General features: G+C 31.8%; 3 protein-coding genes across 3 annotated transcripts in view; 1 reads left to right on the forward strand and 2 right to left on the reverse strand.

The window, feature by feature from the left end:
- Positions 1 to 26,599, reverse strand: part of LOC143071912 (sodium/calcium exchanger 2-like) — a 129,394-nt gene extending 102,795 nt beyond the window's left edge. The window contains exons 1-2 of the mRNA XM_076246591.1: positions 26,485 to 26,599; positions 126 to 177 (exon numbers count right to left, since the gene is read on the reverse strand). The gene's annotated coding sequence lies outside the window, so the exon portion shown is untranslated. The remainder of the gene's footprint in view (positions 1 to 125; positions 178 to 26,484) is intronic.
- On the reverse strand, positions 8,034 to 16,566 carry LOC143071009 (uncharacterized). The gene is made up of 9 exons (XM_076245099.1): positions 16,371 to 16,566; positions 15,553 to 15,896; positions 14,828 to 15,079; positions 14,010 to 14,340; positions 13,362 to 13,475; positions 11,857 to 12,093; positions 11,172 to 11,303; positions 10,563 to 10,796; positions 8,034 to 8,068 (listed from the first exon to the last, which is right to left on the reverse strand). Exons 1-9 carry the CDS (start codon positions 16,564 to 16,566, stop codon positions 8,034 to 8,036), a joined length of 1,875 nt encoding a protein of 624 aa, XP_076101214.1.
- On the forward strand, positions 22,421 to 24,444 carry LOC143070560 (uncharacterized). The gene is made up of 3 exons (XM_076244806.1): positions 22,421 to 22,686; positions 23,319 to 23,435; positions 23,828 to 24,444. Exons 1-3 carry the CDS (start codon positions 22,475 to 22,477, stop codon positions 24,429 to 24,431), a joined length of 933 nt encoding a protein of 310 aa, XP_076100921.1. The 5' UTR covers positions 22,421 to 22,474; the 3' UTR covers positions 24,432 to 24,444.
- Positions 26,600 to 26,815: the final 216 nt, after the last annotated feature.

The raw sequence follows: 26,815 nt of genomic DNA on the forward strand, positions 1-26,815 counted from the left end.
CCATTCAGCCACCAAGGCCCCCTCAAGTTAAAATTAAATTAACTTTAAATTCAAAGTAGACCAATTTCTGGGTGAAAAGTTACCTGTACTTTCGGTAACAATCCTAATACAGAACTAGTACATACCAGTAATAATTACCATGGCAGGAAGTTATCTGTATAAATCCTCTTTAATCATCTGAAAAATATAGGAAAAATAGGAAATTGCCATAAAACTTCACATTAATACAAAAACAGGTGATGGTATACTGATCAAAGACTAATTACATTCAATGATGAAGACCATAGACACATTGATCTTTAATTAAAGGTAAACTGAATAACACCTATACCTTTTTATCAATTTCCTTTAATAGGAAACACGCTTCTCATTTTGCAGATCATTAGACATATTATAGTGGTACTATTGTTTGAGGTTTTTTTTGTTTTCTTTTTTAACATTACAAAGCCAGATTTAAATTTACAAAAAGCCATGACAAATTCAAAGACTCCGTATTTAATCATGAGAAGCAGAAAATAAACCGGTAGCAAAACTTGTATTTGAAATTTTATTCACAGTTGATCCATCAATTATTTATATGAGACTTTAATTAGTTAATTGAAATCTGTGATTTTCAGTAAAAACATTTCTACAAGACCTAAATATCATAAAGCACATCTTAGTAAAGTAAATGTTTTTCAATTTCCTGTTATAGAATATTCATTTATGAGTATAAAGATCAATCTATGCATTATTGACAAAAATCATCAAATTCAATTATCTTCAGTGTTGTTATGATGTTACTGCATAAACATTGTTTAATGCTGATTGGAACATCACAAGAAATAACTAGTATGCTTCAATACAACTTTGTTTTTTTAATTAACCATCAAATAGAACTCTATATTTCCTTTCAAAAGTGTAAGAAAGATAGAATCAGTAAGTCAAGACTATCAGTCCAGTCAGGTTTCCATCTGCATTGAGGTCCAGCATATATATAATGTCTCCTGTCCAGGTGTTATTGAAAATGATTGTATCATATCAACAAGTAAGGTTTATCCTATTTCATGGACAACAATTGCTGATGCAAATAACAGCTTCAATTCATTATAGATATTTCATGATGTTGGCCGGCTGCACAAACCTAGATAATATGGAGACAAAAACCTGTGAAGAGACAATAGCTTAATCGGTGGTGAAATCATTTGTTTCCAGAGTGAGTAAAATAAAACAAAATCAAACATGTTTAGAAGTAAAGAAAGCTATTGAAAATGGTTGCAAAAGTTCTATAAGATCAAAAAAGATAAATGTTAAAACACCTACATGGATAATAAATACAAAGAAACTGCATTATGTTGTTGCTATTACAATTTTTTGTTTTAACAAGAAGGTTTTTCCACTTATGCTATCCTGAATAAAGCTCCTTGATTTTTTTTAGCATTGACATTAATAAGTCCATTTGTTTTGAACAATAAAATATGTTTAAACTAAAAAATTAATAAGTGTCAGAAAAACCTGGTTGTATGTTATTTGTATTTTTTTTGCATTTTATTATTGATTGATTTTTGGTGTTGAATGCCACTTCAGTTACTATTAGCTTTTTCATAGATGCAAGTTCTGGTTGGTGGAAAAAAACTAGTGCCAGGAGAGTACACAACCTTCCGCAGGAAAAATTGTCTATCCAAATCTAAAGTATATGTTCAACTGGTAACGTCAATGTTGAAAGGCTAATGATTTAGTTGATGACATACTAAGACACTCAGCCACCAAGGCCCCAAAAAAACAATCAGTTAAAATTTAAAACAAAAACAACATTTTCCCACCCATTTTGAATGCAACAAAACGCCTCAAGACAAAAGTGTAAAATGTCTCAAAATCAAACCTTTACTCATAAGAAACTGTAAATGTGTCTAAATTTGAAAGTGATTGATTTGAAAGGTTCTTATTAGCACACTGAAAGAGTTTGGAGCTATACTACCCTAATATATACATATATATGATAATATTTTACTAATCTCAGCAGATCAACTCTGAATGGGAAAGATCATATAGTATCCTCATGAGTCGACTATAACATATACATGTATATACATAGTATATGTAATAAAACTTTATTACAATCAGACAGTCACTCCTACAATTCAATTAGGAACTATTCTCCTCCAAACCCTGACTTATTATTCATTCAGAATATCCATCCAAGCCGACAATCATATAAGAAATGGAACAATCCAACATTAATGAATTTTATAATAATTTGGAGTCAAATATCTAAACATATTAGCCACTTGAGAATTAAACATATTCTGAATAGTATACATATTTGTATAAAAACTTTAAATTGATGTTGGTATTGACATACAAATATGTAACTGTTTAACCTGACTACCGTTACTAATTTATATCGATATAATGATGTATTGACATCAATTATCGTAAACTTTCTTCATTTAATTAAACACTAGTAACATTTTATCTGTGTTTGTATTTAAATAATGAACAATTAATGAAATAGCAAAGTAATAAGCTGTTTATCAATATAATTATTACAATTTGAGGAACTCTGCCATAAAATGTTCTTGATTATTTAGCAACATGGAGCAACAATCAATAAGAACATACAGTGCCTTCTTATAAAGTATTGTTTCCCATATTTAATTAATTACAATTTAGTTGTAAAAATATGTCTGTTTCATCCCACAATGTTTCTGTTTTGAAGGTATCTTGGAAACAGGTTATATAAGAAGAAAAAAATCTGTTAAATAATTCCATTTTTTACCACTGTAATTAAATAAAATGTAGCATTGTTATGGAATTTATTGGGAAACAAATTAATCTGAAATTTAAGAAATTCCCAAAGGTATAATATGTTTTTCTTAAGGATTTAATATCTTTGAAAATTGGATATGAATTCCATAACACAGCATGTTCAGTATTCACCATTTATTTTATTTTCACACTAGAGGGAAATAAAATAGTGCAAACACTGAATTGTCTTGCCTGCATAACAAATTGTAGGAGTCTTCATAATTATTTTTGCTAGACAAATTTCTGGTTGTCTACTTCAGTTTACACTGAGCTGATAAGCAAAATGAAAAAAATGTGATTTAGGGGCAAGATTTGACTGACAATTTCATTAATTTTGATTTTGTATAATTCTTAGTTGCTGGTCATTTTTGCTATTTAAATTGTCTATCTTTTAAAGCCTTCAAGATAAGAAGTAATAATGCCAAAATAATTGGTAAAATTAAAGTCATAAAAGAGCAAGAACTCCAATAAGGAGTCAATTGACGATTTCTGATACTTGACTTCTATGTAGATCTTTCCTTGATGGTAATTCTTGATATTAAAAGTGTTAGTATCTATAGATCTATTATAGTTTTCAAGATAATTTAGAAAACACAAAAAAAATTGTAAAAAATGTCATTAAAGTTTAAGAGCAACTACTCCAAAAATGTGGCCATGAAACTTATTTGTAGAACTTGTCTTCTCTAAGTGCTAATCACTTTTGAATTTAACTTTCTCTATATCCATTATAGTTATTCAAACATATATATGGCAAAAATGAAAAAAATAGGTAAATCTTTCTTCACTCCCATATGAAGTCTTCAAACGATTTCAGCAATGTTGACTGATTTTTAGATCTTGTCTTTCTAATTATTTTCTCTACTTGAGGTTTATCTCTACCTATAACTACCTAAGGCAATAACTCATATAAAAATTCTTCTGACAGTTAATTTTTTCATTAAAATGAACAGTAGATAGATCTCTACTTTTGGAACATATTCAGTACCTGTTATATTTTCTGGGGTTATTTTATTGACTTTCAAGAAAGTAGACAAAACTTGCACTTTATCCCTGTTCTATTTATAGCCATGTCAGCCAAGCTGACTGACTGAAGGGATCATCATACACATGGTTTTTTAACTTGATATCCCAATGATGATTGTTGTCAAGTTTGGCTACATTTGGCCCAGTAGTTTGAAAGAAGATTTTTGTAAAAGTTGACAGACATAAAACACTAGGTGATTAGAAAAAACACTCTTGATTCTTTGAACAGTTAATTTAGCTAAAAGTGAAAATGACCCCCTCTCTCCCTCTCCTTAAAAAAAACCAAACCTACCCCGTTAGATATGATTGAATGAAGATCCCACCACTCCTGTCTATTTTTTTGTGGAAAGCCCTTATTCACTGTACATAGAATGATTTTTTTACGTAATTTTCTTTAATACTTATAAATTTATATAAAGATGCATTCATACATGTCAATTATATGCATAGTAATGGAGTCAAGTTAATAGAACATAGATGCATAACTGCCGAGAAATTTACAAAAAATAGAATTTATATATATATAATCAATAAATATATAGAAAATTTAAGTTCATAGGTCTTAATTATTGACAAATGCATCATTAAAATCACTGGGGAAAACATGTTTTTATTTATTACTTTAATCCTGACATGTAAAATTTTGAACAGAAAAAACACATTTAACGTAACCTACATCAGAAAAAAGTCATGATTTATAGAAAAAAAATAGATTCAAGGATAGATTGTTCCAATTTAATTTCAATTAAAAATTGGGCTGATGCTTAAAATAGATGTCAAATATTTGGTCACTAAGACATTATGTATCTTACAAAACACCTTTTCATAATCACTAATTACCAACCTAGTTTAAATGGAAATTAAAAATAAACATGCTTATTAAATGGCCTGTTAACAACACTTTTTCTGTCAGAAAGTAATACTCTTTAAACATACAACATTGTATTCAATTTTAATAATTACTATTAAAAAGCTTATAACGATTTAATCAATAGTATGTCATCATTTAGAAGTATTTAAAGGTCAATAATTGTGAACTGGTCAGACATTTCTTTGGCTTCAAAAGTGTGAAGAAGTGACAATTCAAAACAACTCAAAATGCTTAACCTACTCAAAAGTAATAATTTGGAACATATCTATGCATTCCTATTATTATAATATAAATATCAATTGGATTGTCAGGATACAAGGGCAAGGGCTACAGACCCAGAGCTGATAAAAAAGAAGTTTAATGTCCCCAGACAATGCTAATAATACCAGTATTTATTTTGTCAGAGAGAAAAAAATTCAATATAATTTTTTTTGTTATTTTTAACTCTTTCATAAATATCCTACAAGAAATCTTTTACAGTGCAGTTTTCCATATAATAGCTTTTCCAATGATCATAAAAACTCCTGAAAAAAAGGACAGAGATTACAACTAAAACAAAAATGCAGGAAATGTTTTTTCATCCTGTTCGAAAAGGCCTAGGGCTGTAGGGGTCTTCTTCTTTGAATTATACTGAACATGCATAATAAACCATCTAGCGGGCCAAAAGTTATATTTACTGTTGCATGCTCATAATAATGCATGCAGCCTATTTACAAAAATTAATCGTCAAAGTAAATCCGGTGCTAGTGTTATACTGAAGTTTGATCAAATTATTTGGTTGTGCAGATGAACGAATTTATTTGTTAAAAAATTATGTACAAAGAGTTTAATATTCAAATATATAGGGCTTATGATAACTTTAAAATTTACTTAACTCTTTCGTGTTGATTAACAAAGATGTTTAAATTGAGGATTGGGGCTAGTTTAAGGGTATAAATACACCTTATCGCTATTCCTGGCTGACCTGAGAATCTGTCCTGCTTGAACTATTGACGTCATCTGAGACTACTATAACTGTTATAATATTGTAGTCTCAGACGTCATACAACAATCACTTTTCCATTGTGGCGTCAGATATTTTGTATTATGACGTCAAAATTTTACGGGAACCTGTGTGATGTCCAGTAATGACGGACAAATAGTGATATTCTTGGCAGCCTTCCTATCAGAGTGTCAAATAACTTATTTGACACCTTAGTGAGACCTATATTAACTTATAATTCTGAGATAACATATTTGGACTCATATATAACATATTTCAAAGCTAAAAAAAGAGCTTTGGTTTCTGGAAAAATTGTGGACCCATTTAATTTTATTGACAAGACTCCAATAGAAAACTTGCATCTTAGTTATTGCAAGTTTACCCTTGGCACTAACAAGAGTGCCTCAAATTTTGGTACAAGGAACGAATTAGGAAGACTGCCTATTGAATGTCATATAAAAACCCAAACTATTATGTATTTAGCAAGGCTTTTCACCTCAAATTTGAATCCCTTATTACATGAATCTTTTCAATTAACTAAAACTTTGGATTCTAGTGGCTCCTATTCATGGTTCACTTTTGCAAAAGATATTCTTTCTGAATCTAACATTGATATAGATAGACTAAAAACCTGTAATAATTTAAAACAATTAAAAAATATTAAAAGCTATATTAAACCCCAAATAAACTCATATTACAACAACCTGTTGATGGATAAGTTGAAATCTATTGATGATAAAAGTAAATTAAATTTTTATAAAGGACTTGAGCCAAATCTATTTTAAAATTCCTCGCGAAGAGAGACTTTGCAAAAAATGCAAAGTACTAGATGATGAGAAACATTTCTTAATAAATTGTTCTCATAATTCAAATATTAGATTAACATATTTTAATTGCATTAACAGAGAAAGTAATTCATTTGCTAATCTCACTGACAATGACAAAGTTATATATATACTTAACCCATCAACACCAACACAAGTGAATAAACTAGGATCCTTTATAAAAAAGTCAATGGAACTGAGGACAGGGGACCCTTTAATATTTACCTGAATTTGTGTATATATATTGAGTTACTTAGTTATTGTCTTGATTTGTTTTTGTTGTTGTTTAATATGTCACAAACTGTATAGTTTATATGGCAATAAAACTTTGAATTGAATTGAATTGAATTGATAACATGTATGGGGGGTTTTAGTCCAAATAATTATGACGCCTTGGACGGCTATTTTATAAATTTTTTTGGACGCCCTCCTGCGACGTCATAATGCTGAAGCCACCATTTTCGGTTGGATTTTGAGAGCATATTTTGCTCTCAACTATTTTGAAACTTTACCTACTGTTAATGATTGAATTATCGTAAATAAACTTGTAATTTTGATAAAAAATGTAACTTACCTTTGTTTTATTGTTTTATTTGTGTCAGAATAGAGATATTAATATGTTCTTTCTGCCACAGCATTTCCTGGCAGACGCTTCAATGTTAAAATGGCCACATAATAACCAGCATGCACTCTAAGTGTGACGTAAAACATGAGGGGTGTTCTCAAAGTACATAACAGTTTACTCTCTGGTAATGCGAAATATATTTCAAACAATCTATAACATTCTGACTGATTTGCTTGTATATAAAGAGGTTCAATATATTTATTTAAAGATTGACAGGCATTTGTTGTGGTCATCATTTTTTTGTTTGATTTCTTTCCTGTATATTGGTCCGAGAACACAATTAATTCGTAGTGCATTTCTTTTAGAACATAAATGAAAATAAAAAAAATCCCACCTGCGCTTTCTCAAAGAAACTTTTACAGTGTGTTGTACTACTTTTGGGACAAATTATATCAAATTTATAGAAAACTTCATCGCCTCTAACTCAAAATATGGCCAATTTTATGTTTAGGGCGTCTTGAAATCTTTTGACAGCTTCCGAAGTGCTCATTTTCAACCTTTTTCAGCTGGACCAAATCACTACTTTCCTTTAAAATTCTGGACCCAAATTTTTTTACAGTGTAATTTCAACCCCCTTCTTGCAATTTGAGGCAGTGAACATGGAGAAATAAATTTGGAAGGGGTATAAAAATTAATGGCAAGTAACCCACTGTCAACACTAGGGACTATATTTGTGAACAACGAAAATCAAGGGACGACAATGGTGGTCTCGGACCTATATTAGAGTATATCACATTTATTGGTCATTTTTTTGTGTTCAATTTCTCTCCTGTATATTTAAGCCTATTAGAGTGTAACTACTTTTATCAATTCTATTTTTTTAAATAGAATACTTCACCTGCATACGCTGACCCTCTTCTTAGATTTTAAGTTAAAATATATACAAAAAAGGGGGAGTGTACAAATTAACTATATTAACTATTAAAATAATATACAACTGAAGGACACTGAAGTATCTGTTGTCATATTACATATATTTGTAACTGCTATTGAACAAAAAAATCCATGTATATTTTGTATATTTGTAGGATTCAGATCAGCTTTATCCTGAATGTATATTTGCAGTTATTATTGTCTAGATATAAAATGCCAAACTGAAGATCCGTGTCTGTCAACTGCATCGATAGGCTTGTACAGAGGTTGTCATACTTAAGGCACGAAAAAAACACGGGTCACCTAAAGAAATTCAAGTTTGGATAACCAGATGATTACAGAAATGAACTATAAATTTGATGATCGTGTTGTAACATTTTCTAATTAAAAAAATGCTTTTAGTTTTATCCTGTTTGGCTATGGTTATAAGAAAACATCGAATACCCATTTTTCAAGTACGGAAATTGCAAGTTTGAAGTTCAGTCGCGATAATAATGTTCTCGACTGAATAACTGAACAAATGTGTTTTTCACCAGAGTATAGAGTCTTCAACAAACAGAGTCCACGCATTTTTTTGTGTCAGAGGAGATGTGGTTACCGTTAATTGTTGATAACTAACGAACTGAAATCCAAATGACGCAAATTCAACAAACTTTCAGTGACATATCCGAATTTTATTGTATCATAATGACAATGTTTTACACATAATATATATATAATCACATACATAGTGTTAAAACATATAAAAAATACCGGATTTATATTTAAAATACACACATAAGTTTAAGCTTAATTGATCTTAAGACTGGTACACCCTCCCCCTTTGCTTTGTTAGTCTTTTAGTAAACCTTGCCAAATTTCCATAGTATGCCTTGTAGTTTTGTCAATACATAAAACATAATTCTATAATATTTAGATATATTATACCGCCAATCTGGGATTTCTATTTTACTGTAGCGATGATATACAAATTCCAGAGAAAAAAAATGACAGATCAAGCAGGAAAAAACACTTAATGCTCTTTTATTACCGAAAAAAAAATATATCATCTTATTGGTTTACAAAATCTATTGAATTGTTTGACTCCATAAAACCATACTTATTTACTCTTGTGCAATTTTGAAAGCATTGATGCTTAAGAAAATAAAAAGATTCACTTAAAATTTCTGAAAATCATGCATAAAGAATCAGTACTGCTAGTGAAACTGGAAGATATCCCTTGAAAAAAGCACGATTACGACTGTTATCATTCTGGTCAAAAATTAAAGATATTATAATTATTATTGTTATTGAACAACACAAAACTATCAGGTAAACTGAAAACTGAAATTAAAGTTATACAGTTCCATTATTAGTCAGCTTTGTCTTTCTCGAATAATAAAAGCTGTATCATTCTATACAGTATACTATAATCCAATCTCAGTAAAGGAACATATTAAACATATTCGTCATTTTCAAATGTGTTGTCACTATTCATCATACATTGACCATATTTTCATGTTTTCATGAATTCAATATTTTTATTCATGACAAAAACTCCTAATGATAAATAGTTAGTTAACAATTTTGAGAAGCTGTAACAGCAGTGACCCAGCGGGTATGTGTTACAGCTGCTCAATATTGTATATAGTATACCTGACAATTTAATTGAAGCAATATAAAATAGATAATCATAATTTCGTAAAGTCAACTCAAATTGGATTTGTTATATCAAAAATTTGTAAGGGTTCCGCAGAACCCAGTGTCTCGCCTATTTTTGCTGTAAATCGCAGGCTCAACAACAATGAGGATAAAAAATCAATAAAAATATTCCTCTTGTTACTATTTTATGATTGTAAGAAAATCCAAGTCCATTTAAAAGTAAATTACAGACAAAACTGAGTAATCTTTTTAAAAACTTTACTTCTGGATACAATCTTATGATCATAAATAAGCTTCTGTCCATTTTTGGTTCAAACCCAGGGTAGTTAAAGAAAGTTATTAAAATTTTAAAAACTTTAACCACAGAGTGAATGTAATAGTTCCCCGCAGAAAAAACTAAGTCCATTTAAAAGTAAAATATTGAAAAAATGGATTTATTTATTTACAAAATTTACTTCTGGATACTATCTTATGATCATAAACAAGCTTCTGTCCAAGTTTGGTACAAACCCAGGCTAGTTGGAGAAAGTTATTAAAATTCTAAAAACTTTAACCACAGAGTGAATGTAATTCCCCGCAGAAAAAAACTAAGTCCATTTATAGTAAAATACGGAAAAAATATAATTTTGTTTTTACAAAATTAAATTCTGGATACTATCTTATGATCATAAACAGGCTTCTGTCAAAGTTTGGTAGAAATCCAGTATAGTTTAAGAAAGTTATTAAAATTTCAAAAACTTTAACCACAGAGTGAATATTTGTTGACGCCGCCGACGACGACGGAATGTAGGATCACTTAGTCTCGCTTTAACATGGTTTAACCATTGACAACAAGATTTTTTCTTTTGTCGAGTTTGATAGAGTGCGAGACTATTTTTGTTATTAGAACTGACGGCGACTTAATATTGATTTGATGAATGAATTTTGGATGTGAGCCAAAATTCCTGCACCCCATAGGCTGGACAAGTTTCTCTTTCTGCAGTAACTCAACAAAGTAGTTGATATCAACGGTGTTGTTACGTTTCTTCCCAGTACCGTGATAATCAGCCGATCGTGAGGAGACACGGTACTGGAAGATCTTGTCGATATCATTCCCTATACCCCCAGCTAAGATGGAATGCCTCTTTAAAACGTCTGATGTTAATGCACTGGCAGCTGAGTCTATCCGATCTGCAAAAAAAACTTAAATCAGAAAAAATAGTTTCATGCAAGAAATTTAAACGGTCTTCGGTTGTTGCAACTATTAATATACAAGCTCATTGCACAACTTATTTTTACTTCACATTGTTCAACATGTTTTCTTTCTTCAAGTTTCGATTAATGATCGTGTCACAATGATGAAAACCAAATATAAATGTTTATTATAACTATTCAACTTCATCTATAATAAAAAAAAAAAAAAAATTATACATTTATAATTTGATATTCTATGCTGTACTGAAATTACGTGTCCGACTTGTGTTAAATTTGCTTGTTGTAAACTATATAAAGTGCAAGTTTCAAGTGGTACATTATATATCTTTATATCTTTATATCTTAATTGACCTTTGAATTCTCTGTTTAGGAACTCATTCATCATGTCCATTTCAATGTTGTTCCTTTGGCCTCCTCTATAGTTTACAGTTCTATTCCATATGAGGTCATTCTTTAGCCTCTCCGTAAGCCAGCCACTTACACCTTAAACCAAAATGAAACAAGATTAAGTCTAAAGTTTGGGTTTACGCTTGTGCAAAAATTTTCTCTTGTATCAATTCATTTATTTCCGTCATTTCAGTTTCAGTGTTAAATTTGTTTTCATCTTTCACAAATAATAGCATATATTTGAGATGTCGTTATCCGCCAAAAAATAGGGCATCCGCCAAAAAATAGGCATATATAGTACTATTTACTTTTTACTTAGAACCCTGGTTGTAATCCAAATAATTATGACGCCTTAGACGGCTACTTTATAATTTTTAGAGTATGAATGATTCGTTCATTGTTGAGTAATCTACATCGATTGTCAAGATGAAGTACAGTGAAAAAAACCTATTCATTGATAATTTGTATTTTTTATGTATTTTGTCCAATGTACGTTTACTCCTTTTATTTTCAATTTATTACTTTGCATGTTATAGTTACGTATCCAAGCTTTCAAAGTCAAGCTCGATGAAAGTAAATTCAAGAAAACGTTGGGTTTTTTTTTTTTGCAAGCTCTATCATACTTTTTGTTTTATAAAAAATATCACACCTGCAACCAAACGGTGCCCAAGAATAAAATATTTGGGGTGATGGTGGTTGTGGAAGGAAATCATATCGACCTTCCAATTACTGATGATTGCAGGACCATCATTCTCCCTAATGGCATCTCGTCGAGCCATGTGACCGAGACCCTCAAACATTACTGCCTTTACATATTCAAACTTATGATCGATATCTGGATCAGTAATCGTCGACCTGCAGCTTTGAGAGCAAAACCATTTTTCATCTGAAATAAGTATTTAAATAAATAAAAGAAATAATAATTGGAGTCCTACATAAACAGTTATGTCGATGGAAACTGTTCTAGTGCGTATTGAAGAAATGTTTTATAGTCAAACAGGAACGAATAATGTGTAATAGTCTTGCTTTATATATATAAAAGAAGATTTTGTATGATTACGTTATTTAAATGTGTATACTAGTACTGACATTAACAGGGGCGGGTCCAGGTAAGGGCGTAATGGGCGTACGCCCCCCCCCCCTTTAAAAAAAAATAAAAAAATATTGTTATAATCTGCTAGTATTGTATTGAATAATGGCAATTTTTCATATTCATTAATTAAACAAATACTCTGATATGCCTTCGCCTGAAACATTCAGGCAAGAGATGAGACTCTGGAAGTCGCCGTTTTGGGAAAATCAACCGGACAAACCAGAGTCAATAACATCAACCTTAACTGATGTAAGGGCATGTTCGACTTTATTTCCAAACATCATGAAAGTTCTCTCCTTACTTGCTTTGACGAGCGTCACGTCAAGCTCCACCGAAAGAGCTAACTCATCCCTTAAGTTGATCAAGAATGATTTGAAAAGCACCATGAAGGAGGATCGCCTAAATGCTCTGCTTCTTTTATATGTTCACAGAGACATTAAACTTGATTTTGATAAAATTATTGACGATTACGTCATGAGAAATCCACGTAAAATGGTTCTAATGAATCCACTCTAGTAATTGAAAATGAGAGTCCGTCAGTATTTTTCTGTGTTCATTTTAGGTTTTGCGTCAAGGTACATGTATACTAGAAATGTGTATATTTCCACATTAAAGCAATTCTCAGAACGAAATAACTTTATTCTTCAGTGTTTATTTGTCTTGTATCATGTGTGTCGTTCAACGAAACCCGACTTAATTAAAATAAAGGGATTACTTCATAATTTGATGCTAAATTGTTGAAATTCAGGAGCTTCTGAGCTTCCCCATGGTTATTGGTGTACTGCTGTTAAGATCCATCCAATCATTTTAATATACCATAGACAATTAATGGAGAGAACTCGGCATAAAAAATGTCACACCCTGACACTTTAACTATAAAATATACATGCTCCAAGTCAGGAACCGTTACATTAGTGCGATTCTCTATTATTTTATGGTTTTAAGCCAAAAAAAGGTCCAAAAAATTTTTGCGAAATATTTTATTCTACGCCCCCCCCCCCCCCCCCCTATCAAATATCCTGGACACGCCCCTGATTAAAACTTATTTTTAAGTTATTAACCTTCACTAGGAAGGGCATCCAGATCAACGCAAGACAGGTGAAACCACTCTCCACTAGGACATTGGTGATTTTCACACCCAACCATCGGTTCATCAGCGTTTGGAACGTCAGACTCTGTAAAAAGAAAAAGAAGTCGGAACATGGAAGCATTTGGAACTATTGATAAATAGTTCTGTCTTTCAAATTTTTTCACTGTTTTTGTATCCCAGGTGATTTCGACGTGCGGTTGTGGATTAATAAGGTGAAATGTGGTTTATTTTTATCAGAAGTATTCCGCTGAAATCGATGATAGGGACCGTCCTGGTATTGTTGTAGGGTATTAATGATTATTTCATGCAGTAACGAAGACCATCAATTGTCAAGATGAAGAACAGGGGAACAAAACCTATTGATATTTTTTTTTTTATTTTTCTATATCAAGTTGTGTGCGAATTTGTCCCATGTATATTTTTATATATAAAAAAGAAGATGTGGTGTAATTGCCAATGAGACAACTCTTCTCAAGAGACCAAATGACACAGAAATTAACAACAATAGTGGACCGTACGGCCTTCAACAATGAGCAAAGCCCATATATCTTATACTTAGAAATTATTTATTTTCGTATGGATTTAAACTTATGGAATATTTCTTATATTTTGTGCGTACCATCCTCACAAAGGCAATATCCTTTGCGTTTTCCATCTTTTTTCAACACGCCCATATCTGGCTCTACCAAAACCGTCTCTACAATGTCATTGGCGATGTCATGTAATGCCATAGGTGTCCGTCCGTCGTCGTTTAAATCTTCCATTCCCAATTTATCCATGGCCATGAGACAGACGTAGCCCTCGGTCACAAACTCAATAAACTCGTGTACTTTGTTGAAAGACTCTGAAACATCTTTTTTGACACCTCTGTGATTAAACACATTTCTCAAATATGTTAGTGTGCCCTTCTGGTTGGCACTGGCACCAACAAACAGCTTATTCATAGTGTCCTGCAATATTATATACCAATGATTAAAAATCATAACATTACTTATATGAATAAACGTCATTCAGATTTATGAACTCAATGAAATCCCAGATTCTTCAAATAAAAATTTTCTATAACCTTACATATTTTGTGACGAAAAGACATGTACAGATTATGTTGGATATATATAATTTCTATGTTAGAGCAGATACTTTATAAAAGCTGAACACATTGAACATATTTCAGTCTGTTCTGTCATGTTGTATACCACGCTTCAAAAATATGTTTATATGTATCATGTTAATATAATTGTTTGTTTCAATAATTCGTGAAAAAAGACGTTTAGACAAACCATATTAGAATGCATAAACCAAAAAGTGTAGGTTGCGTTTAATGTCATGAATTGTGAAAGCTGAACAGTTATAATTCTGTTTCAAGTAAATCAACCAATTTGAATCTTTTTTGCAATTTTTATTCTGTAAACAAATATTTGTTCAGTTATATATAACCTGTAGCAAAAGCATCCTTTTATGGAATTCCTGGATTGCTGGCTCTAAACCCTCCAACCTATCCCTCTCATTGCCAGAGTTTGACCTTACATTGTGGGCGTCATTATGGCGCTCACATGACAGAGCATCTCCCCATGAAATAAGGGGGAATATTTTATCACCATCATATGGAACATGTGCATGCAGTTTGTCCAGTATCTGGATTACCCCGTTTGTAGACGATGGGTTTTCGTCGATTACCCCAATGTTAATCTGTAAAAGTAAAACTTATTATTAATGCTGGAAATATTAATAAACTTTTTAAACAAAAGTTTGTTTTAAACAAGCATGCATAAAATATATATCTCTGTTCTGAAGATAATTGACAGATAAGACATTGTTTTACTAAATAATAATCAATCAATATCCATTTTTGAATTCGACGCATCATTTGAAATTAGATAAAACTATTTTTTAACATAATACATTCCTTTTTTATCGTTTCATGGTTCTTGTGTAACCTGTAGGTTTTCTTCGTCTACTTTGATGGAGAAATAGAATATGGAATAATAATTTAATTAAGGTGTGATTGCTATTGACTCAACTTTTCTCTGGAGACAGCAAGGCCTTCAACAATAAGCAAAACTCATACAAAAGAGTAAGCTTAAATGTTTCAAATGATTTGAAATAAATCGGACACGATTGATTTATTTTATTGTTTGTAAATTAACGTTGATGTGTCTTACAATTTTGCTTTTTTTAATACTACTGTCCCACTTCTCATGTTTTATGGGATTGAATGCAGTCTCCTTCTCCTCTTCATATGTTTTGACGTATGTAGCCAAGATACGTTCTACCATTACAGTCATCCTGTTCTTCAATTGTAGAAAGTCTTCCTTCGTAGGAAGGAAGGTCATGACTGGGATGTCCATGGCGAGTATTGTCGGTGGTTCAGGGTTTTTTCTTATGGTTGGTACTCTATTTTCGGCAATGTAGGCTAACGCCCAGTTATGCATTACATTTATGCTTTCCCTTGACTGGTGTCTGGCCACTGTGTGTTTCCCAACATTGTCCCAACAGACTGTATACCCTAAAATGCAAGTGTTTCTGAAATAACTGAAGAAACTTGAAAGTTGAATAGAAAACTAGTATAAACTATAGTGCATTTAGCCTCTTCCATATATATATTATAAGTACGTCTGAGTCAGGGACAACTATTTGCTAAAGCAAATTTACAGATCTTACATTGTTTGGTTGACGTTTAGACGAGTTGTATATATATATAGGCATAAAAAAAAAGGTTCACATGTGAAGATGTATATATTTATAAAAAAAAGTAGAAAGATAAGTATAAAAAGTTTTGACACAGTTCAATCGATTTCATCCTTCCATTAGGACTCTTCATGATAACTATATATATATGGTAGTGTTTGACTGGCGTTGAAGCCCTTGCATGTTTGGACAAATATATTCGTTTTGTCAGATATTTTTTTCTTGAAAGAACTCTGAATACTTATATATGAAATGTCGATTATATCTTTTTTTTAAAATACTAAATATCTACCAGGTTGAACTGGTGCTTCTTCAAGTGGAACAACTCCATCATCTTCTCTTAGGCCTAGTGGAGCAACTCCATCATCTTCTCTTAGGCCTAATGCTTCAATAAGCTCATCATCAGAATCTTCTTCCATGTACGGAAGTGTTTCCATAGATGCATTCAGATCTTCATCTTTCGTAAGGTAATTCTGAAAATGATACATTTTTCACCTTGTCAACAATATACAAGAAAGCTTGACGGGGAAATAAATTTTATTGCATGTTTTGTGTTCTGGTCACTTTTTAAAAAAAATATCAATTTTTATACGCCCGTCTAAGACGGGACATATTATGGTATACCGTCTGTCCGTCAATCCGTCCGTCCATCGTCGACCCTTCTGGCAATAACTCAAAAAGGCTTTCACCCATTTAAAAAAAAGAAGTCAATTGCTTATGTCTATTAATGTAACCTCCATCTCGGAAGACCGGTTGACTGTCATAAAAAATCTCAACATGATTTTCTAGACTGAGTGTTTTTTGGTAGGAACAATAATAGACAATTATTGTGTATTGTTAATATCATTTTGAGGTATGCTAGCAAGCTATACTCAATATAGAAATACGAGATGACAATGATAAAACTCTCTAAATGGATAACACCGAAAAATAAGCTGTTAAGGCTATAATATGACCAGTGCAAACAATTCAAACGAGAAAACTGTACAAATTTCTATTTTTTATATCAAATTTGACAAATTAAATAAAATAATAAAATCAACCTCTGTATTATTCTTCCAAGACTCTGTTTGTCTGCTACATTCACTTGTCAAACTGTCTATCCTGGCTAAAGTTGGTTTGTAGCTTAAGCATAAACCAAGGTGGTTTATGTCTTTAAACAACTGTTAAAATATGAAAGAGACATCATTTTAGGAGAACAAATCAGATATAATATTTAACATTTCACAGACCAGCTGTATTTATCATTTGACTTATAGCATGCAAACAATGCTATACACTGAACAAAACCCATAGATTGATACTATACGCGATGAAACCTTGGGTCTCAGATATTTTCCAATGTTAGCCAAAAATGACAAGTAGCCTTATATTAAAGTCTGTATTGTTAATCAAGCTACGGACCGCATCAAACGAATGTACATAACATGTATGAACTAATCAAAAGCTTTCGTGATAAGTAACTATCCTTTCGAAAATCACGTCAATTGGTTTTATCTGTTATATCGGTTGTCTTATGGTATGGTCGCCGAAAGCTACTAAAGAATGGTTGTTAATATAAAAATGAAGATGTGGTGTTAGTTCGTCTTTCATTGACATGACTTAAGAATCAAATGCTTTTTTCAGTCGATTTTGACGGAAATTATTCGGTTCATCTATTATATCTATGATCATGATATTTATGAGTTTAAACATGAGATTAACCACGAGTCTAATGATTTTATGTGATAAAGCGTGAGAATGAAACTTATGAGAAATTCTATAACAAATATGAGATTAACTTTATTTGAGTGTGAATGCGAGTTAATATTGTTTAAACATACAGACTGCGAGGCATTGTGTCTCCAAAGATGTGTGGAGTTCATTGCTTGAAACAACTGAAAAGTCTTTGGATATCGTTTGTGGGTTACGATTCCTATTATGGTTCCTATTATTGGATTCATGTCTCTGAAACATAAAAATATATATTGTAAAAACTCCCTTTCTTGCGTCTTGCAAAGGGTGAATTAATGACGGGTGCTATGCACATGTGTAGCAGGATCTGCTTACCCTTCCAGAGCACTGAGATCACCCCAAGTTTTTGGTGGGGTTCGAGTTTCTCAGTCTTTAGTTTTCTATGTTGTGTTTTGTGTACTGTTGTTTGTCTGATTCATTTTTGCCATGGCTTTGTCAGTTTATAAGTCGGAGGTTGTTGCCCGTTGGTGACTGGACATCATTTTGATTTTGTCTATCATATTTGCTTTTAGTTTTTTGCTTTGCTATTTGGTTTTTAATTTTAAGTTTATATATAACGTCTAAGTTACAATATAAAAACGCAAACAATATTAGATTTTTAATTTTGCGGAGCAATTGTTTTTCTTCCCTTGGCGGGATTCGAACTGGTTCAGACGTACTTATAGTCTAACGATATGCCTGATTAAAGTTTGGTACTTTTTTCTATGAACTATATATATATTCAGTTTACATCTTAATCTTTACAAGTCAATTGTCTAATAACCTGTGTATATCAGTCTTCATGGCAAGTGCAGACGATAAAGTGTTAAACAGGAAAGGGCATATTTCTTGAGTTTCTTGGATAATATTTTTCCATGAGAATTCTTTGATGTTTTTGGAATTGAACGGACGTCCCAGTTCAAATGACTGTCGCCTCAAAAAGAGCTGTTTCATTTCTTTCTTTATCTCATCCCCCATAACCTTCATAAGACATGATCTTGCTGCGTCAGATTTTCTCAGTAAGCATCTAAAAGCCTGTCTGTACTGATAATTTTTAAAGTAAATCAGCTCTGTTCGTCGCCCACCATACGTCTTTTTTGGTGTTGACTTCACAGTGGTTGACTTCTAAAAATAAAGTCAGCATATATATATATATATATATATATATATATATATATTTGTGTAAAATCCCGGTGTCAAGTATTGATGAAATCTTTTATTATCTTTAAAAAAAAATGCAGCGAGCAATATCACTCTATACGAAATTTCACTTGAAAAAAGATCTGACAACCAAACAACTACTAGTATGTACTTTTAAAGAATATGTCATAAGTGTAGTTAAAAGCCCCCCCGTGAACCATGTACTTTTACAGAAGCAACAACGGTCTTTAAGTACGTCATAATCGTTGCACTTTTAGTTCAGACTAAATCTATTACAATGTGGTAATTTATTTGTTCAAACTTTGGCTACATCTAATTAATTTTGCACTTTTATTAAAACATAAAACTGTTGTATAATTAAAAAAAGAAACAAATAGTGGTAATTCAAAACTGCATTATTATTCTCTGAATGTGGAAATTGGAGGGGGGGTCATCAGATTCAAGGTTCACGAGACATTTACTTTGCTGATCAGTTCATCACTGTTCATGAAAAAAGACGACGATTCATCACGGAGAACGTTTATCAAATTGAATTAAAAACGAATCACAAATCCACTAATCACAAAAAAACGAAAAAACGAATCACGGACGAAAATCTAACCCCCTCAGTATTGTTATTCATGTGATTTTTAGTGAGTGAAACGAATTAACAGAGGACATTAAACCTTCCTATGTTAGTACAATAAATACATTAAGACAGTAATTTGTAATTTAACGCAAAAAAGGGGGGAGGGGTGAATTGTACAGTATGTTTATACCTGTGTTTCATTCTTAGATGCCTTTGTTTTTCTTGGTGTTTTTGTTGGAGTTAGAACAGAGAATTTTCTTTTAGTCTTTGATGCAATATAGCTGGTTGTATTTGTTTTTTGAGAGAAATCTTTTGATTTTTTTGATGAGGTAGTGGCGGCATTCAAAAGTTTGTAGCACTCTGGACACAAAAATTGTCCTGTTCTTTTAGAATTAGGTGTGAACGATTCAGTCCCTATACATGTAGAAATAGCGTCCTCATCAAGTAAATGGATACTGTGTCTCTTTAAGCCATGCCCAGAACTTTTTTTATCAAACGGTACGCAACAGTTAGCACATGTTGCCATTTTCAGTCCAAGAGTCACGTGATAGAAAGATGGAAGAAGAAGCCGTAAAAGCACGTTTTCAACTTTTGAAAGAAGAGTTTGATTTACCGTTCGATCTTAAACCTGAACAGTGTAAAGTTATAAGCAAAATATTACAAGGTCAAAAATGTGTAGCAATACTGCCAACTGGATATGGAAAAAGCATGTGTTATATATTACCAACCTTAATGAAAAAGGTACCACCCCCCTTTTTAATAAGAATAAATTTCTGATTTTCATGTCATATATATATATTTTATTACATTGAATTAAACCGAAAAGTAAACAGTTTAACTTGACAATCGTGTCAAGAAATTATAACAATTACAATGTAAAGAATAAACAAATACATTTATAAATCAATAGCAAAAAATACACATTAAAATACACATCAAAAATAAAATAAGGTTTTTAAGCTGTGAATCAATTCAATCTTGAAATGTAACAAAAGTCCTTGTAGGTATATAAATCGCATTTCTTCTAATACATGTACTTCATTGATACTAATATACAAGTATCTTCAAGTATATCGAAAAAGCAATCGTTAAGACTTTCAAATGGTAAAATAAAATGAAACACAATTGACACTGGTTTCAAATATAGCTTAACCTCTCATATAGCATAGAAATCCATATTTTGACATCAATTAAAAGTATAATGCAGTAATTCCTTAGAATTAATTATGCATGTTTTAATTGTTTTTTATGTTGATTATAGACGGAAAAATGGTTAAGTTTGGTGGTATCCCCACTAAACAGTTTAATGATTGACCAAACAGAGATCCTATCCAAGTATGATATTAAAAGTTTGATCCTACAAAAACACATCTCAGAAGACAGCGTTGAAGGTATACTTATTGTTTTGCATAAGAATTTTTTTTAAAGGTACATGTAAATATATCTGCGACTGTACATAGAAACATATCTTACAAATACAAAGAAGCTACTCCTTACGTTCTCATTTTAATCTAAGGAATATTCTTATCAAATACTATGCTAATACAAAACATATAAAAATACACAATACTAGACATAAGCGCTATTTAAACTCATACATGTAAATCAAAACAACGACTTCAGATTGAGCAACACGAATCATAAAACGAGGTTGATTTCAGGTGCTTATGAACGGTTTTGCTTTATAAATCTTGCCAAACTATTCTTCATAGCTACTTAAAATTGATTTGATAGTTGAGGTCAATGTCAGATACACGATATATATAAATTACTTTCACCAAATAGTTTTTTTGTTTTTCGTTCATTTAATTGTACATTAATTAGGCCGTTAGTTTTCTCGTTTGAATTGATTTACATCTGTCATTCCGGGACCTTTTAAAGCTGACTATGCGGTACGGGCTTTGCTCATTGTTGAAGGTCGTACGGTGACCAATAGTTTGTAATTTCTGTGTAAGTTGGTATCTTGTGAATAGTTGTCTTATTGGAAATTACACCACATCTTCTTTTTTATATAAGCATGTTATCTGAGAAGAGGACTGAATAACAAAGGCAAATAGAGCAACACTTAAGATACAGTTACTCAGGGAGTGTTCACGCACATAGCCGGTCGATGTTCAAGAAAGTACAAACCCGGTTGGAAGTATAATTGTTTTAAACCGGACTATATTTATTCTTATAATTTTATTTCATTTTAATTGCAGCTCTAAAGAATGGTTCCATCTCAATGGTATTTTCATCGCCAGAAAACTTGTCAACGAAAGCTTTTAGACAGTTATTGCCAAAGTTAGACTGTAGTCTCTTTGTTTGTGATGAAGCTCACTGTATATCTGAATGGTATATTTTTTTGGCATTTAATAAGAAGAGTATGCTATTTAGTGTTATAATTAAGCCGAATAACTCATCGCTTTTTAAAATATATAATGGATACATTTCCTTTGGGATTAAAGGAAACAAGAAAATGTGTCCACAGTTTGAAGATGTCTCTCTCGTCCTTTTATTTTCAATGTTCAGTAAACCGGGAAATTGTTGTCAAAAGCCTAATTTTGCGTACAATTTGTAAAGATCATACTATCATAATAAACACTTGTATTATAACTTCAACCTCCTCATAAAATGACTTGACAAAATCTAAGGGTCGAGGTCCTAATGCATGAAAGAACGAATGCTAGACGCACATACATCAAAATATAACGCTATCTGTAGATGGGTCATATATATAGATATAAGTATATAAAATAAATTAACGGTCAATTGATAGATTGACTGACAAGGTACTTTTTAAGATTTGATTTGTACCAGAACGAAATATTGTAACAAGAAACATTTGAAGTAAAAAATAGTACAAGTATTAAAAAGAAATACAGATTTTTAATATTCTACGCGTTACTCATCATGAAAACTTTCTTAATATCACATTTTCTCTGTCATATTTGTTAAAAAAAACCTTACTTTTAATGTATGTATATAAAGACATTTATGAATACTTATTTTCTAGGGGTGAGGATTTCCGACCAGAATTCAGAGATTTGGAAATCACGTGTAGCATATTAGCTGACAAGCCAATTTTGGCTTTGACAGCAACAGCAAACCAAAAGATTGTCGACGACATTTTTAAATTTTTAACTCTTCCAACGGAAACAGAAGTAATTGCTGTTATTCCAAATAGGTATACGTTACACACAAAACAAGTTATATATTATCTTTATACCCCCAAGTATCTGAAAAATACTCGCTAACTTTTTATCATTCAAATAAAATTGTGAATGGAAATTCCGACCCAACCAACGACCATAAAACAGCACCAATGGGTCTTCAACACAGCGATAAAATCCCGCACCCGGAGGCGACTTCAGCCGCATTAACAACAAAATGTACGTCACACTAAATTTCGAAACATATAAATGAACTTAAAGGTAAAAAAACATGCAAGACAAACAAAGGACAGATGCTCCTGACAGGGGCAGAAATGCGGAGGGGATTAATCATGTTGGTGAGATTTCAACCCTCCCCTATATCTCTAGCCAATGTAGAATAAACAAACTTTCGTTTTGTTGGATAGAGAGTTGTCTCATTGGCACTCATACCACATCTTCTTTTAATTTTTATATATACAGTAAAACGCACAGCAAAACTTAAAAGATTAATTCATAAAACCACGTTTCCATTCTTTATCTATTATTAAAGTGCTAAGCCTGGTTAATGTCTCTTTGACACATTCCTCGTTTGCATTCATTATTCTAGTTTCTGATAATTTCAGATTTTATGTGTTATATGTATAGTTTTTACATTTAATTGCAGGTCCAATATATTCATTGATTTGGTTGTTGCAAAGCAGGATGTTGCAGAATTGAAATGGATTGCTGATATGGTGTCAAATCATGGAAACAACAGCAAAAAAGTTATTGTATACTGCAGGTGAAGAAAACAACAGAATATATATAGCACAGGATATTCACAAACTTTCATATATATATATAGATATTTATATTCGTCGGGAACATGCATAAAATATGTGTGAATGGACTTCAGCAACCAACAATCAATCATAATAATTGTCTTTCTTTGTTTTAATAGATTTAAATAAACATGTTAGTACTGATTCAAACAAGTATTTTATAAAAAACACATTATAGATAAGAAAATGTAGTATGAGTGCCAATGAGACCAAGTCACACAATGTATTTAAAGTTAACAATTATAGGTTTAAGTACGCGGCCTTCAACACAGAGTCTTGGATCACACATAACAGCAAGCCCAAAATAATGCATGTATTGAAATGTTATATTTACAGTGCGTTAAAATTTCAGGTCTTACAGTCAATCTTTTGAAGTATGGAGTTATTTGTTAGAAACATTAATGGAGAAAGCGTACGATGGAGACAAGTCAGTAGACAATAGAGTTGTCGAGCTGTACACTGCATCAACAGAGGAAAAAACAAAAACTCGAATAATGAAGGACTTTAAAGATAAAGAAGGGAAAATAAAAATATTAGTAGCGACAATAGCTTTTGGGATGGGAATTAATATCCCAGATATTGATATCATTGTAAATTGGGGGGCTCCTAAAACTGTTATGAGTTTTTGGCAGGAAGTTGGGAGATGTGGAAGAGATGGAAGGCAGGGATGGAATGTTAACTATCCATACGGGAGGTCTTTGTCTGCTCAAGTTACAGACAAAGACGTAGCACACATCATGCGAGAGAAAAGTGAGTGTATACGTTCTAAGATACTTAGAAATTTTATTGTAAAAGGAATGGATATGAGAGACTTGAGAAGTATGGAAAAAAAAGTTGAATGTGAGGTGCCTTGCGTGTCCGAGTGTTGCTGTGAGTTGTGTTTGTGTTGTGTTAATTGTAAATATAAATGTCAATGTCCTATAAAGCCATGTTTGGAATCATTTCTGATTAAATGACACTTAATAAGTATTTCGTTACTATATCCTGCTGTTTTTATTTTCCAAATTATTATTTGAGTTTTTTTGTTTTAAGAAGAAATAGAGAAACATTGAAATGAATGGGTTTTTTTTTACATCTAACAATCACTGCGCATCATGAAATAAAACCAAACGATCTTACTGTACACATACTAGTGTATACCTATACGCTAGGGTATGTACATTTATGTTGTTTGTGCATATATGTTTGTATGTGAACATTTATATTGCTTTTCATAGAAAATGTACAGCGAGAGGCAAGTAGCTATATCCAGAGATGATGATATAATGAGAATTGGAAGACTAACTCAAAGTAACGACAAAACGGATCCTAATCATAACAGTTAATCATGAACATATTAAAAAAAGGGTTTTAAAAAACACGAAGTGCCTAACAATCATCTGGGATGTTGGCATCAATACAAAACACACACAATAACATAAAAAAAATATCACACAGGAACTTAATTACCTTAAAACCAAATTTCAGAAAACCCTGATATTCAACAAAATATTCAAGTTGGCTATTCTGTGTAAAAATATGCAAGTGTTCGGTTAACATAAAGTTGATGAGTAATGAACCTGAAAAGTCATCGCAAGGTGTAACTCAATGAACAGGACAGGCGGACAGACATAGGTTAAATAGCATAACCCCATTTTAAACAGCGGAGGACATTTCAGCGCTGAAGTACAACCCACTTGAGCGCATGTTTTATAGTGGTTTAAAATTTTGCGCTGAAATGTCCTGCGCCCCTTTTTAAAGAGGGGTATATTTATTGGATTTTATCAATATGCTAGTATCATCATATTACTATTGTATTATTGTTCAATATTCATTATACAATTGTTAAAGCGGTGACAATTTCCTTCTTTTTTTGCAATAGTATAACCAGCAGACCATTTCCTTCTAGTTGCCAATAGAATAAATCAGCAGACTATCTTTGGGACAGCGGAAATTCTGAAAAAAATAGAAGAAAGTTATATAAAATCATAGTTCTTGTTTTTTTTTATATAGAACCTGCAAAAAAGAAATAATCACGAAATGACACAAATTTGGAAAATACAATTTTTCATTTTCATTTTATATTGATCAAGGAATTATATAGCTATATTCGAGACATAAGATATTTGAGTATTGAGCTTTATAAAAGATTTAATCATTGCGGAAGTCTTTTTAAACCAATCTTATTTTTTACATATATAAACAGCATCCGTCTTCGAATGTTCCGTCTTTGGTTTAATTTTACTTTGTTTTTCTTTTTTGAGACGTCCCCTTTAGTGATCCGGGTACTCAGCGGCCATTTGTAGAGAAGACGATCTTCTGTTCCTGCAAAAATAATGGTATTTCTATGTTTTAATGGTTTAAATATATCAAATATCTGAAGTTAATGCAAAAAAGCTGAAAGATTGTACACCAAGGTATGATTTATTGAAGTTTCCGGATTTCACACAGAGCCAAATTACGTTTATTTCAACCATTTTCAACTGAATAGTTTCATCCAACCGCTCATATGGGTTTAGCGTCATGACGTCAATGAGGGAACTAAAAAAATCCAAATATAAAAATACCCTCAGAAGACGGCATGATTATCTGGACTAGGGGGGTTTAGGTTTAAAAATGAAAGTACAAATAATTAAGTTCAATGAATATATTGGACTGTATTCTGACTTCTGTAAGGTATAATTAAGCAATGAAGTATGGTATTGGCAAGGAAAGTCTAGCAACTCAAGCTCTATAAGTTTATGAGCATGATGAATGGGTTGGAATCCCTAAACATGCTATAGAAAAGATTAGAAGGCCTATCAATATTCATGTTTGACACAACCACTCTTTTCAAAATGCTCCTTGCACAGTAAAATAAAAGTGATGTCCAGGCACAAGCACCGTAACCTTTTTCCAAGTTTTGGTATCCCGCGATAGTTGACGTCCAGTCCGTTCTACGCCTAGTGTGCGGTGTTTACACATGGGTAAAACATGTAAAATAAAATAGTGAAACGATTTTCATTGTGCATAGTTGCTAAATATTCATACTTGATGAATTGAAAGTGGAATTGCCGTTTACTTTTAACAATATGTGTTATTTTTGTGTAGCTGTATCTGTATTTTCGTAATCACCGCCATTACCATGACGTCACATTTAACGCACTTATTTGAAGAACTACCTAAAATAAGTCGCGACGATTTCTTAACATAGAGTGAGTCGAGCATGCCGATGAGAGTGGACGGTTGCATAGATAATTCGTCATAGAAATTGTTTTGCATGGAATAGATATTATTATTTTTTTCGAAAAATTGAAAGTTTCTGCAGATATTTTAATGTTTATTTGAGACTGACATTGTTCATTAGTAGTTTCCATGATGT

Source organism: Mytilus galloprovincialis, chromosome 4 (assembly GCF_965363235.1).
Source record: "Mytilus galloprovincialis chromosome 4, xbMytGall1.hap1.1, whole genome shotgun sequence".
Lineage (NCBI taxonomy): Eukaryota > Metazoa > Mollusca > Bivalvia > Mytilida > Mytilidae > Mytilus > Mytilus galloprovincialis.